Source organism: Aythya marila (genome assembly GCF_965140915.1).
Source record: "Aythya marila genome assembly, chromosome: 7".
In the NCBI taxonomy this organism is placed as follows: Eukaryota; Metazoa; Chordata; class Aves; order Anseriformes; family Anatidae; genus Aythya; species Aythya marila.
Window position 1 is genome coordinate 5,590,128 of NC_139048.1, and position 14,139 is coordinate 5,604,266.

General features: G+C 39.7%; 1 protein-coding gene across 14 annotated transcripts in view; it reads right to left on the bottom strand.

Moving 5' to 3' along the window:
* Positions 1–14,139, bottom strand: part of PLPP4 (phospholipid phosphatase 4) — a 186,430-nt gene that overhangs the window by 70,771 nt on the left and 101,520 nt on the right. Inside the window, exon 1 of one of the 14 annotated variants that reach the window (XM_082764699.1) lies at positions 315–405. The exons of the other annotated variants lie outside the window; for them this stretch is intronic. Coding sequence (XP_082620825.1) covers positions 315–370 — 56 coding nt within the window. The 5' untranslated portion in view covers positions 371–405. Of the gene's footprint in view, positions 1–314; positions 406–14,139 lie in introns of those variants that run through there. 14 annotated transcript variants of the gene reach the window in all.

Consider the following 14,139-nt stretch of genomic DNA (forward strand, 5'->3'; position numbering starts at 1 on the left):
ACTTCTCCCACAAAGTAGCAACATCCTTCTCAAAAACCTTCCCGCAGGTCGCCGGCAAACTCCCAGGGCTGGGGTGCTCCCCGCAGCCACCCGCACCCCGGGGAGAGAGCCCAAGCCGGGGGGCAGCGGCTCAGCTCCGCTCCCCGGGTCCCGGGAGGGTAGGGATCGTCCTGGGGGGCTCAGCATCGGTGGCTGAGGGGCTGCGGAGGGCTTCTCCCTCCCCTCAGCCCCCCGGCACCTCGCCCTGCCGCCGGGACGGAAAGTTGCGGCGGTATAGCGGAGGTCCCCGCTGCCCGGGGAGGGGGGTTACTCACACGAAGACCCCGAAGAGCAGGATCCGTATGCCGATCTCGATCGCCAGCTCCCTCATGGTGGGTCCCGGCGGGCTCCGGCAGCCCCGCGCCGCCGCCTCTCATTCCCCGCTCGGGGCGGGGGGCACCGGGGGGCTTCAGCTCGCCCCCGCGGCCCGAGGGAGCCCCGCCAGGAGCTGCCCGGCTCCTGCCATCCTCCCCGGCCGCCTCACGGAGGGCAGCGAGGAGCGGCGCCGCCGCCCGCTGACGGGGCCGAGCCGGGGGAGGGTCCCGGTGACTAACGCCGCGTGTCCCCGGGCGGGGGCAGCGGGGGGGGGATCCTGGGGATTTCCTCGCCCCGCCTCAGGCTGAGGAGGGGGCCTCGTCTCGCTGCCGTGCCCCCCAGACACGTCTCGGAGCTCCGCCGGTGCTGCCCGGGGGGCTCCCCTCAGGCGCAGCCCCCCGGGGGCAGCACAGCTGAGGAGTCTCGGTGCGCGTCGCAGGCGAACGGCTGCGCTCCCGAAAAGACGGAGCCCAAAAAATTAGGGGGGGGAAACGGGTCTAGGTATAGGTCGTAGCGACTGCTCCTAAAAGCTCTAAGCTGCCGGCACCGAGCTTGGCACGTTTATGTAATCTTTGCGTGAAGGATTAGCAGCGTGGGGATGTTTTCTGCAGTACGTATGTAGCGGGCTTTCCAGGCGTGTAGGCATCAGTGTTGTTTTTAAAGCCTACTTATTGTTAATGCACATAGCCCAGGGAGGTGCTCGGCTCCTCTCGCTAGGCTCTGCCCAGCAGGTGAGCTGACCTCCTCATCTCCTCACGCAGCCAGGTGCGCCCGGTAATCAGGCAGAAGAGGTGGCTCTGTGGGACTGCAGATTTCTGATGTGGGAGAGAGGTGGCAAAACAAGCACAGCCTCGACTTTTTCCTCTGACTCCTCCAATCCATCCTCCGTTCCTCCCAATGACAAGCTCCGAGCCACCTAATCCTTCTATTGCCTTAGCCTACTTTTGCAGAGGGTTTGTTTAACTTCGTCTGTGCAGGAAGAGATTGAGTCCCAAACACCTTTATTGTAAGGGAAGTTTAGGCTTAATCCACTAAATGCAGCAAACTAATTCACATTTGAATGTATTTAATTATCTGCTTTCCTGTGGCCTTTGAAGACATGTCCTTCAGGAAAGTCTTCCTAGCTATTAATATTGCACATAGTTACAAAGCACCCATCAGTACTGCATTGAGGAACCAACTCACTTTAGTGCATGATTATTGCTTGAGAGTTAATGCTAGAGAGGCTTTATTAAACCTGTCTGCTTATTATAGCCACTATATATCAGATAGAGGCTTTGATCTCTGAATTAACTACCATGTAGGAAAACTCTTAGGGACCATGTTTGTGGAAGAACTTCTCAAAGAAGCTTCCATGCTAGCATCATCTAAACAATACAGCTACATTTGATGCCAGGAGAGTGACAGAAGCTCAGAAAACACAGGTGTGTGGCTGCCACTGGAAAAAGCACTTAAAATGTTACTGCTACTTAAGTGAGATCTGCCTCCCATGTGTGTCTCCTTTCACTAATTTTCAAGACAGAGCTTGGTTGACTGTTTACATTCTGGAGATACATATATATATAATTCTGTTTCAGGAAACAAAGCTGTGAAATCTCCACGTTGTTGCCAATGGACACATTCCCTTCCTTTGAGAACACTCTTTTGGTTTGTTTCCTATTGTCAAATTTTTGTACTTTCTCCAGTTCCTGCCCCAAGTGACTGGTGAATGTGTACGTACACTGTTGCTAGGTATGCACAAGAAAAATCATTGTTTTCATGAATAGTCCTTACTTATGGGAACAGCCTCATGATTTGCGTGAATCAAGCCAGTCATGTAAACTAGGGGCTGCAGGGACTATCAGATACGTTGGCAGCCTGTACGGCCATTACCAGCTCTGCACCAGCTGTGGAGGAGGCAGGTGACAGAAATGTGTGAGCTGTGTTTTCCCTGAATGTGCATCTATACACCAAACATATAGTGGTCAAAGGGGAAACAGTCATACATCTTTTCACCTCTACTTTTTTTGTCCTGCAACTGTATATATATTTTTCTGCTTGCCTTAGCCTGTGGATCCTCCTGCCCCTTTAGTTTTGCTACAGGACCTTCATTACTCTCCTGCTACAGAAGAGGGGATTTTCCTCATAGCTTTCTGTAAGGGTGGAATCATTCAACTCATATCAGCAGAGCTCATATATGATACTGATTATAAATTAGAAATGAAACAAAATTTGTCTTACTGCAGCTATCTACTTGCAGTGTTCTGATTCTCCAGTATGTATTAGCTGATGGTGATTTACGAGGCATAAATACTTCAGATTGATTTTTTGAAACTAGACTAAGCCTACAGCTGGCTGCCAAACAAAACCTGTTTTGACTTATAAACCAAATATGAGATACAGGGATAATTGGCAGGGAACAGATCTAAGGCTACATCGTGGCATTAAGCTACAACCCTGCAGCAGAAGCAGTGCAGAGGCACTGTGCTGCAGCAGATTCGCAGAGCAAACCACAATGACCCTGGAAACAACCCAGCCTGCTAATCACCCCATCCCTACCATGGGCACAGCAGGTGGACTTGGTGCAATTCATTTTCTTAGTTGTTACTGTGAAGGAGAGAGAACTGATACCACTCCTACGGAGGTGGCTATCAGCCTTTCAGGTGGGTATCCAGAGTTCTCAACAGTTTTCTCTCCCCGGGATTAGAGTCCCTATTTCTACTGACTCTAGCTTGAAGCAGAAAGGAGAAAGCTGCTTGCATCCTTTCCTCAACTGTATACTTATGGGAAAGGCAGAGCCACCTGCAGCCTACTTTTAATTCACAAAGAGATGTTCACAGGCAGAAACAGCTGCAGAGCTCATACAGCTTTCCTGGAGCTTACAGTTCTTTGTCAGTGCAGCAGGATGCGTGAGTGCTTCTTACCTGCCTGGCTGCAAAACCTTGCAGCTCCTGGTAAACTGAGTTTAAAAAAAAAGACCGATTTTGCACCAAAGTAGGTAAACTTTACCCTACCAAAAATCTGTGGAAAATAATAAACTTGCAGCAAAAAGGACACAACAAAAAACGAAGTGGTAGTAACAATTGAAAGTGCAGACATCATTATGTCTGTTTCCTAAGAACTTGTAACTTTTCCGGAATCTTAGCTCAAAATAAAAGAAGCTTGAAATAATATTGTCAGGCTTTTTTTATTATTATTATTATTATTTATTTTTTTTTATGGATATTAAAGTTACGGACTTTAAGTCCATAGATTTTCACGGGCTGATGGTCACAGGGCTTTGCTTTTGTTTGAGAAATTCTTAAAAAGCTTCATGATTGGAGGATCATATCAATGCAAACCCACTGAAGTTCACAGGAATCTTACCATTGGATCAGGATGCTAAAATCTGTCATTATTAAATGACAAGGGGCAAATCTGACTTTATTGCCCATGTGAAACTTTTCCATTAATTTGTACTGGTGAAACCAGTTCACATCAATTAGTGAACAGGAGTCACTTTTTTTTTTTCTCCTCTTTTTCCCCTGAACATGTTTCCCAGATTTTGTCATTCCACAGACCTCCTCTGTCTGTCAGCCACTATTTTCTGTTACTTAACCTAAACAGGGAATGAAGAGAACAAGAAATTTTGAACACGTATAAACACAGAATTTATTTCTGAGAAAATCTCTATGTATATGTATGAGTACCTCCTGGGAAACTCTTAAATCTGCATAAGTCATTTCTTAATTCTGGAGCTCACTCCAGAAACAACTGGCCTTTATTATTATCTTATTATTATTTGTTAATTTCTGTAGCAGAAAGCATATCTACAGAATGCCTTAGCTGGTTGCCCAGGGAAAGATTATGCGGCAGGTTTGTACTACATTGGTAATCTTCACAAAAACTTCAAGGCCATGTTATTTAACAGGGGAAAATGTTATGACATACTTCGTGTATTTTTACAGTTATTGCCAGTGAGATTGTGATTCCTTTAATCTAAAACATTCCCCAGAAAGGAAAGTCTAACCTAACTTAAAGATAAGGTACAAAGAAATTTGTCTAGAATTCCTGAAACAATTATGCTGTCTATGGACCAAACACTCTTGCTCTGTCTATAAATTTACTGAGGCTTTTTACTGAATAAATGTCTCACTGCTGAAGCCATTACATCACTGGTTGTACCTTGTGTATAAAAAGGAGCATCTGACAGCAGAAAGCTTTCTTTTATTTTTCCTCACAATAGCCCCAAAACTGTTGAAGTTGGCAAAGTGTACCTTCAGGAAAAGTCTTTCCTTTCAGAATTGTGCCTCCAGTATACAAAAATATCTTAAACAGATTTTAGATAGTACTTCCTATAAAGCTTAAATTTACTGCTATGTCTAAGTGGTATAGATTATTCCTGGTGCAGAGAAGACAGAGCATTGATTCTTTATAAACTCATGTAAGGCATTTGGAATGAGCCTTTAAACTAGGCAAGGCGCTCACCCCAGCCCATATATGTCAAATAATTTTGTATGTTTTAAGAATAGTTTATGTGATATTGAGTGAAGATAGACAATTTTGTCAAATGTTCATAGTTTTGATGCAAAACCAGGTGCAGATTGGCAGCCAGCTTTCATTTGAGGGTTATTTATATTTAGAATTGTCATTTGACATAAAAATGACATGGGTTCAAATCCATTCAAAATGGATTTAAAAATTTTCAGTTTCTAATCTCATAAGTGTACAGACAACTAGAAAATTGAGAGAAAAAAAAAAGTCCAAACAGTCATTAAAATCTAGCCTGGCTCAACAGCTGAGTAGCTTCTCAATGAACTGCAATAAATGATAAATAATTAATCTAGATTTTAAGAAAATTTACATATTATTTCAAACATGCAAACTGAAGGGTGTTGTAGGTCTTTCCTTATACTGACTTTATTTCTGTTAGTATTATTTTATTTTATTTTTATCTAGGTCACCACAGGGAAAAGCTCCCATTTAGCTTTCCTGTTCTGCACCCAACACATCCGTATTCCCTAAGAATGCTCACAAAGCCACCCTGATGTAACTGCTTTGTGATGACTGACACTTGGGACAGCCAAGACTGAAGCACAGGCAGAGCTCTCATCTAGGCAGGTGGCAGCCAGGAACTGAACCTTTAAAATGTCTTTTCCCAGTTTATGGAGTTAGTAAAGAGTTTTAGCTTACTGAATAGGCCAGACTTCTTGGAGTACACTGCTAGCACAAATAGTTTAAATAGTTTAATTCAGATAACTGATATACTGTTTAATTCAGATAAATGGAGATACTGTCTATTAGACCTCATTTGTCTATTACAAATTAGGCTGTTAATTTTGGTAAATTAATTTTGTTTGAGACATAAAAATTCAATTTTTACCAATGAAATCTATTCCTAGGGCAGCAATCTTTGCTTAGAGTAGAATAAATGTCTTAGGATGCCAAGGGTTAAGGAATCAGTATATGTCAATGAAGATATTGTTCAACGAAGGCTTTGTTCTAGTTCTAAGCCTACAACAACCTCACAAGGAGAGACCAGGAACCTCAGTACCACTGCTGATTTTTGGAGAGTTTCACCTCCACTGCACAGCCACAGCCCTCAGTAGTAAATTTAACCTTAGAGAAACTCCCAAGTCCTGGAGAGACTAGTTAAGGAAACGAGAATCAAGACTTCTTAAAAAAGTTGTAGTTATTCCGTACATGTCTGCACAGATGCATATGGCAGCTGGGAAGTTCCCAGTACCAGTGGCTTTGTCTCCCTGCCAAGCACACTGCTGCTGATTTTGGTCCTAAGCTGGTGTTCTCACGGACAAAGTAACTTCAGAGAACAAAGCTCGGAGGAATTATCAACTTCAGGCAGCATGATGTAGTCATGCACATTTTAATTGCCCTGAATATCATATTTAAACATTTATAAAAGCAAATTGTTAAAGTTTCTGTTTAGTTACTGTACAAGTGCCTACAATTGGCTCATGATTGTGCCTAATTAAACCGTTCTTCTAAACATTAAAGTATCAGCATGTTTCAGTACTTGCCATTTACCAGAACTGTGTTAAGTATACAATCTGAAATTTATTAGGCTTGAATGTATGTGCTTGGAGCCATCTTGTGGTCCAGAACTACACTGCAATAAATGCATTACTGCTGCCTGGAGCAGGGCATGGGCAAAACCTGCCAGCAGCCACCTCATCCTGCGCATCCCACCCAATGCGGAGCATTGGCTCATTCAAAATCTGTCCTATAAAGTGTGCTTGCCTATGACAGGGACATATTTTCAGTCTGCACACTATTGCACCTAATAATCAACCTCTTGGTGAAATTTGATAAGACTAGATAGTTAAACTCATGCATATATGAAATAGATATATATTATTTATAAGCCAACCAACCTTTGCAGCACTGAAGCTTTAGTACTCTACTGTGTATATTGTTGCGGGATTATGGTTGTAAAATTATTAATGTTCCCATAACAAGCTTGTGATAAATTGAAGTCCATAACATTTACAATATATAGTATTGTTGTGCTGTATTTAATAAGAGGCTGTGACTTAAAGCTGCTGACTTAAATCTGCTGTTTTTAATGGTAAGTAATACTTCATGCCAAGAATGGCTGTACTGACTTCAGTGAAATGGTTGTAGTTCTTTTTTCTTTTTCTTTTTTTTTTTTTTTTTTTTGCTTGTAAACTTAGTAGAAACTTGGCAACAGTCACGTTAAACGACTCTTGACTCAAAACAACAATGAAACAGGACAATTAAATGCAAGAGGGAAATGGAAGAACAAGGATAGCATGAATAGTGCAAAACAGGATAAAATGGCCACTTCTAGAGTTGGACAAAAGTTGCAAAACAAACACTCCAAACTTTGAATATGCCCTGGTGGCTTAGTACTCAGTAACAATAAAGTTCAATTTGTTCATATTTCCCTTGGATTTTTTGAAATTACTGGCCATTTCATCTGGATTTTCTGTTTCAAGGAAGCCAGAATATCGAAGCTGCTCAGAGCAGGCTTTTGTTCTATCCTAATTCTATTGGAAATAGCCCCTGGAAAAGCAAAATGGGATGAGAGAGTGTATTAACACAGCTTCAGACTCTGCATTGCCCTTTAAACAAGCCATTTGTTGCCCAGCCTTAGGAATCAGAGGCAGTACGGGCACACTCGGATGCACAGGAACCTGCATTCCCAGCCCTGGGAGAGCACGGCGTGCTCACTGCAGTGGTACTGGAGAGCTCCAAAATCAACATGTCAGGGGGTTCCCGGCAGGAATATTGCCTTATTGCCATTCTGTGGGGTTCCTCAGCCACTGATCATGTTGATGATATGTAGGAGGACAAACAGGATCTTCTGCTAGATGACAATGACACCAGTTTCTAAGTTGTAGCTGTGAGCTAATGTGAAAGCAATTTCTAAACCAGGGACTAAGATAACTAGTCAGCAGGGACTTCCATCGTCTTTAGATTTTGTGATTTTATGAGATCTGGTACGTTCGCTTACATTGCAGCAAAAGGAGGAATTTCTTTTTTCCTCACATTCATGTCTTACTTTGTTGAATGCTGAACTGCACCATCAATAACTGCAGAAGCAGAGAGATGCTCCCATTTCCCTGACTGGGACACACTGACATTGTTCTGTCAGGCACGTCGCACAGGTCAAAGGAGGGCAGGAATATCCCAATTTAATACCAATTTCCATGAATGCCACTGAAGGCAAACTGCAATTAGATCTGAGCACTCAGCACTACACATCGCTTGGGACTGAGGGGAAAAATCTTGTCCCACATTTCCTCAGCTTGAACCCTGGATTTCACACATCACAACATTTACTTAATCAAATCACAGTTTATCTGCTTGTTTATATTCAGCAGCCACTGCTCTTTGGCCCGTCTTGCATGATGCAAATTTCTGTCAAATGATGTGTGGTTTAACTCTTATCACAACGTAGAGTGAAGGGTATATTTTGCCAGTACACAGGAAGAGGAGGGACAAGGTGTCAAGGAGTATTACCTTTTAGATGCCTGGAAAATGTAATAATAATTAATAATTTCATGGTTTCCTGCAAGAGAGTCTGAGAGACCTTGGAGCTTATTTTTACCTGAGGAGCACTATGATGGCCTCAGTTCTTTATTACTTTTGCTTTGTTCTCTGTGTTATCCACATTTTAAAAATCAGCAGCTCTGCAGCTTGAGCAGGCTAAGGAGTTGTTTGTGTGTGTGTGCCTGTGTTACCACTAATTTTGCTGCAGATCTTCAAAGTGAAGACTATTTATTAATTAAACAGTGGCTGAATCCCAGCTCACAATATAAAGCAGCCTGTGTTCCAGGCTGGTTTGATCACAAGCCACTAATGTTGCCTAGCTGGGAAAGTACCCCCCGTTTATTGAATAATCCTATAGTTTTGGACATCAGCAACTGCATGATTTGGCAAATCTAAATGCAGTTCTTTAGGTGAACCAGATATTGATGGCCATGCATAAGTTGAAAACGGGAACAGTTGATGAGGTAAAATGATTTAAACTAGCTCCACTGGGCTTGGTGCCATCCTAGGCTGTGGCAGCGTGGATGCTGGCCACTCCAGGTACACAGTCAATATTTAGGTTTCATTTAATCAAGCAACTCTGTCTCCTTTTAGAAGTAGAAATTAGCAATTCTGTTGCTGGTCAAGGTTTCCTGGGAAAGCCTCAAGCAAATATTAAATATTTATTTGCCTTTTAAAACATATTATGAATTTTTATGTATTTGTTTATAAATTACGATAATAGAGTAAACCATAGCTGAATCATTTCATACATATTTTACTTTCTACAACTGCCAACAGATTTTAATCAACTAGTTTTAAAGAATGAGCTTTCATACTCTTTGATGGTAAAGAGAAAGCTGTTTAACATTATGCTGTACCAATATTGCTGTATGTAAATATTGTACTGTAAAACTATTCTTGGTTAAAAGATCTCTTTCTGCTGTGCAAGTATCCACAAAAGGATCCTATTGTGGATTCAACCATAAATTACAAGGTTTTGAAAAGGATATCAACTCAAATGAAATGAAACTGTGGGATTCCCACAGAATTCCAGATTTATTAAAATTAGTTCTGTGTATTTATCACAATTAGTGTTGTACGACAGCAGTGATGATGATTAACTACTTATTACTGTGTTTTAAGAAGGAATCTAATATTACTCTGAATGTTTAGTCTCTGAACAAAAAAGCACAGAGCATCTTTGTTAGCAATTCAGCCCACAAATATAACAGGCTTTCTGTTAAAGTTCCCAAGGCTTTTAGAGGAAGGCTTGACATGTTTTGTGCTCTAATTTGTTCTAGAGGGAATATTCAACTCAAATGCACTGGAAGAGGGGTACCAGAATGCAGTAGGCACTTACCAGAGTTAGCTTAGAGGCTCTTACACTGGGCTGGCAAATGATAATGTTGCAAAGATACATATTATCTAAAATGCTTTATAATATTATCTTTAGAAATGCATTTAACCAGGCACACCAGGAAATTCCTGTGTAAGCTCTTTGATAAAGCTCTTTTTCTCTTCCATTAGGTTGACTTCACTGATTATTCTAAAATAGGTATTTTTTTCCTCTTCCTATTGATTTTATTTTATTTTATTTTATTTAAAGGAGTAGTATGAAAAAAAAAAAAAAAGAGAGAAGGAACAAGAGAGAGAGAATTCTACTTTTACGGAAAGATATGAAAAAGAAAATGTTTTCAAGTGTCTATTTATGTTTTTTACTTGAATAATTCACCCTTCTTTAGTCACCAGAGTTGTTAATGATAATGCGTGAATGTGATAACTAATCAGTTATGCTAAATTTGTGCTGAATACAGAAAAAAAAAAAATAATACACAAACACAAACTCCTTTCTAATTACCAAAATTCTTAAAAAAATGTCCCTTTCTCAGTATCCTTAGTCTTCTCACTTTGTCTTCCAATCCTGCAATTTTCTTACTAGCTAGAATTCACATTGTCTTATTTTCTGTTGTTAAAAAAAAAAAAAAAAAAAAAAAAAAAAAGCAGAGTATTTTCTAAAAACTGGACATGCAATATTCAGTATTTGTATATATTTGTATATACCAAAATAGAAGGCTATCTGTAGTAAAAATAATAATGAAAAATGTACAGTAAATACATACATTTTTTGGTACCTGCAAAATTATGGATATCCATTTTGCCCAACATTCATGAAATTGGGACCTGGTAATTTGAATACTGGCATTCCATGGATGTTTCCTACACACAGGTGGGATAAATTAAATGAGTGAATTACTGGAGTCAAATGGTAAGTTCAGTTACTCTTATTTTTATGTCCTCCGTGATTTTCTGATTATGGTTTTCCAGGTCTCTTCTGATTCTTCCTATTTCTTCTTCTTCCTACCCAATATTTTTAGTTTCTTTTTCTTCTCAAAGAGTTATGCCTGTTTCCAGCCCCATTTTATTGCTCCAGCTAATCAAAAATACATTTACTGGATTGCAGTGTAGGCCTTGATGGAGAAAGGGGATAAATAACCAGCTGATGTTTCAGTGCTGGAGTTATCATAGTTAATAGAATGATCCTTTCCATGTTCAAGAATTGGAATTGAGAGTTGTTTAGATTTATAGTGGTAGAAAAATATCAAAGCATTCTCACATCACTATAATACAGAAATAACCTTGATTTGTCATTATTTCTGAAGTGAATGTGACTTGTCCTCCTTTGTAATTCTCTGCAACAGTAAAGAGCCATTGAAAGGCTATGTCTCTAATTCTGGCTAGAGGCAATGAAAAGAAGGTTGTTTAGATTTACAATAACAAACTAAGAGTTTAGCAGTGTAGTGCAGGAGGCCACTTTTGACCAAAGAATTCAGGTTGTGATTTGTTTCAGTGCTATTTTCAGTCCACATGTGTGGGCTGAAAATTCACATCTTTCCTTTCAGGACTAGGTGATTTAGATCCTAGACCAGAAAATGTTATTCAGGTTTATTATTTAATTGGTTTTAAAGGAAGCACCTGGATATACCATGAAGTTAATATTTCATACTATGTTTGCTGTGGTGCAAAGGCATAGATATTTATTCATAGTAAGAAAAGGTTAGCTGTATTTTGACAAGCTGTTTGTGGGCATGCCGATGAATCTTCAGTGGTCTCTGAAATATTGGCAATGTTCTCACTTACTTATTGTCGTGTTTTTATGAAACAACAAACGTGTAATGGTAAACTGATTAGTTACTCTTAGAGAAGGGCATAAAGATTCTATGTTTACCATATTTAAATTTAAGTTTCCATGGCTAGACTGATTAAAAAAAAAAAAAAAAAAAGAATAATCTCAGGTTACAGTAAACTCTGAAGAGATAGTAATGGAAAGGTTTTGTAAACAGTAAACCAAACACAATCATTTTATAGGTATGAGGTGCATTTTTTCATCTGTAAGTACTTGTAAGTCGTGAACACTGGATATTAGCTCATAATTTTCCTTTCAGTGACTGAGAGCACAACAGTTTTCTGCAACTGTATGAGCTTCATAGACCTGGCAGAAAGATAAATTTGTAACTTTGGTCTACCAGGGATAATTTGAGGGGAAAGTGCTGTGCTGGAGCACTTTGTCTTTGAAAAACAGAGCCTCTGTTGCCTCCTGTCTAGGTAGACACTGCTGTAATGGTAATCCAAATTAGCTCAGTTTCAATTTGTGTCCAAAGCACTTTCAAAAGTCACACTGAGCAGGGTTTGTGAAAGAAAGTAAGAGTTCACTGGTTTCCTGTGCTAAATGTCTCTGTGGGGGGATCTCAGTCCTCCCTTTATCCTTCAGTAGTAGGTCACAAGACAGGCATACAGTTTTGCATCAGACACATGATGGAAAAGAGTCCACAGCACAAGTTTCTGTGGAGAAATCCATGTTTCCTAACTGTGGCACAGAGCCACAGCTTCTTTTAAATTTTCCTTCTCTTTCAAGCTCTCCACAGAGTCAGATGCTAAACTACAGTCAAGAGAGTAGACAAATGAGGCTAAAGCTCTGTGAGTCTTCCTCCTTCACAATAAATCTATTACAGGAATTCACTTTGTATCTAGAGACAGCAAACACTGCTCAGAAAACATATGAGCAGCCAATCTGGGTACCTGATTCACTCTCTGAAAAGTAAAATGCCTTGAATAAAGAATTAAAATAACTAAGATTAAAAAACAAGTATTTCTTCACAAAAAATGTAGCTCTATGCAGATAATAATGATAAATGTAGATAAAAATGAGAGGGTGTGAGAGAAAAATGGCTTAAGTTCGGCTCCTGAGATATAATTGTCTATTGTCATTATGCTTTGCAATTTTGAGTTGTCCAACTCTCTTTTATGAAGCCTGTTTCAGAACAGTCTGAAACTTTTGCTATTCAAGAGATCTGACATAAAGAAAAATACAGTCCTGTGTAGAGCAGGCACCTGTTTTACACAGATGTCATGCAGTATTTATATTAACATTTTAAAATTTAGAACACTCTTTACTCAAAATTGAGTTCATTTTGAAACATAGCTCCAAGCTGAAAGAGAAGGAAAAATATTTAAAGCCCTTCTTTTTTACTTTGAAGAGCATAGCAATTTCAAAGGCACACAAAGCTATCACAGTCTAAAATGAGGTGAAGCTACCAGTTCCTAACCACGGCCTTTGGAGTTCTTAGCCTTGTAAGATGTACTTTTAATTATCAGAAGAATTGCATAAGTATTTAGTAACATACTTGATATTGTAGAGTTTATCATATATGTGTAGGACTTTACATATATACTTATTATAAAAATAATAGCTCAAATTATGGAATGAATTAAATCTTGCCATACCATATGGGAAAGTTATCTATTATTTCATGTACTGCATGATTCTAAATATATTTACTGTGACATATCGCTAGTAAAATAACTTTTGACATACTGGCTGCCATAGGAAAAACTGCGATACCTACTGCTCTCAAAAGCTTGTATTTTTATTGCAACCATTAGGATTACGGTAACAATGACCTTCAGTGTTATCAATAGTTATGACTAAAAGCCGTGATTATGATTTCTTTGTTCTCTCCCATTAATCCCAAAGATCTGGGTTCTCTCCCCAGTAACCCACAAGTCTTCGGGCAAGTCAATTACATTTAATGGGAGCTGAGAAACTCCAAGGTGATGCTGAGTTCTGGGTGACCTTCTCCACCTAGGGGTATGAACTGTGCAGCATAAACAAACATAACCCTGTATTTCCAGGGTATTTATATATATTAAGCAGTCTTGGAGCTTGTGTCACAAGTTGCCATTTCTAGATCTTTAAAATATCATTGCAGTAAACATTAGTGTTTTGTTTTTAAATTCCTCTTTGTTTCAAAGAGTAGTTGAAACAACAGCAGGTTGAAAAGCCTCCATCAAAAAGGGAAAATACAGGTTTTAGATTAAATTAATTTCTTCACTGAAAGGATCTCATTTTTGGGAGATATATTTTATTATTTTTCCTGCAAGGTCCAACAATGGAAACATTTTGCTTTTCAGAAAATAAACATAAATTATTTTCCACAGAAACATGGTGTCTGGCCAGCTTTACTGAAACAGTGACTTCTTTATGAACTACCTACTTCTTCCCAAGATAACACATCTTGGCATCCATGCAGAGAACAAAGACAGTTTTGCTGCTTGTGCAGCAAACGACTTCACATCTTGTGAAAGGAATATTACAGGTAAACATTATGCTTTCCTTTCCTTTTTCATCATCCCTATACCTTTGCTTCTGTAGTAAGTTGACTTTACCTGTCAAAAGCACACCAGATGGGAGGCTGCCCCTGCAACAAATATATTTTGAGACACGGAGTAGTGATAGAAACTCTGAAACCTATC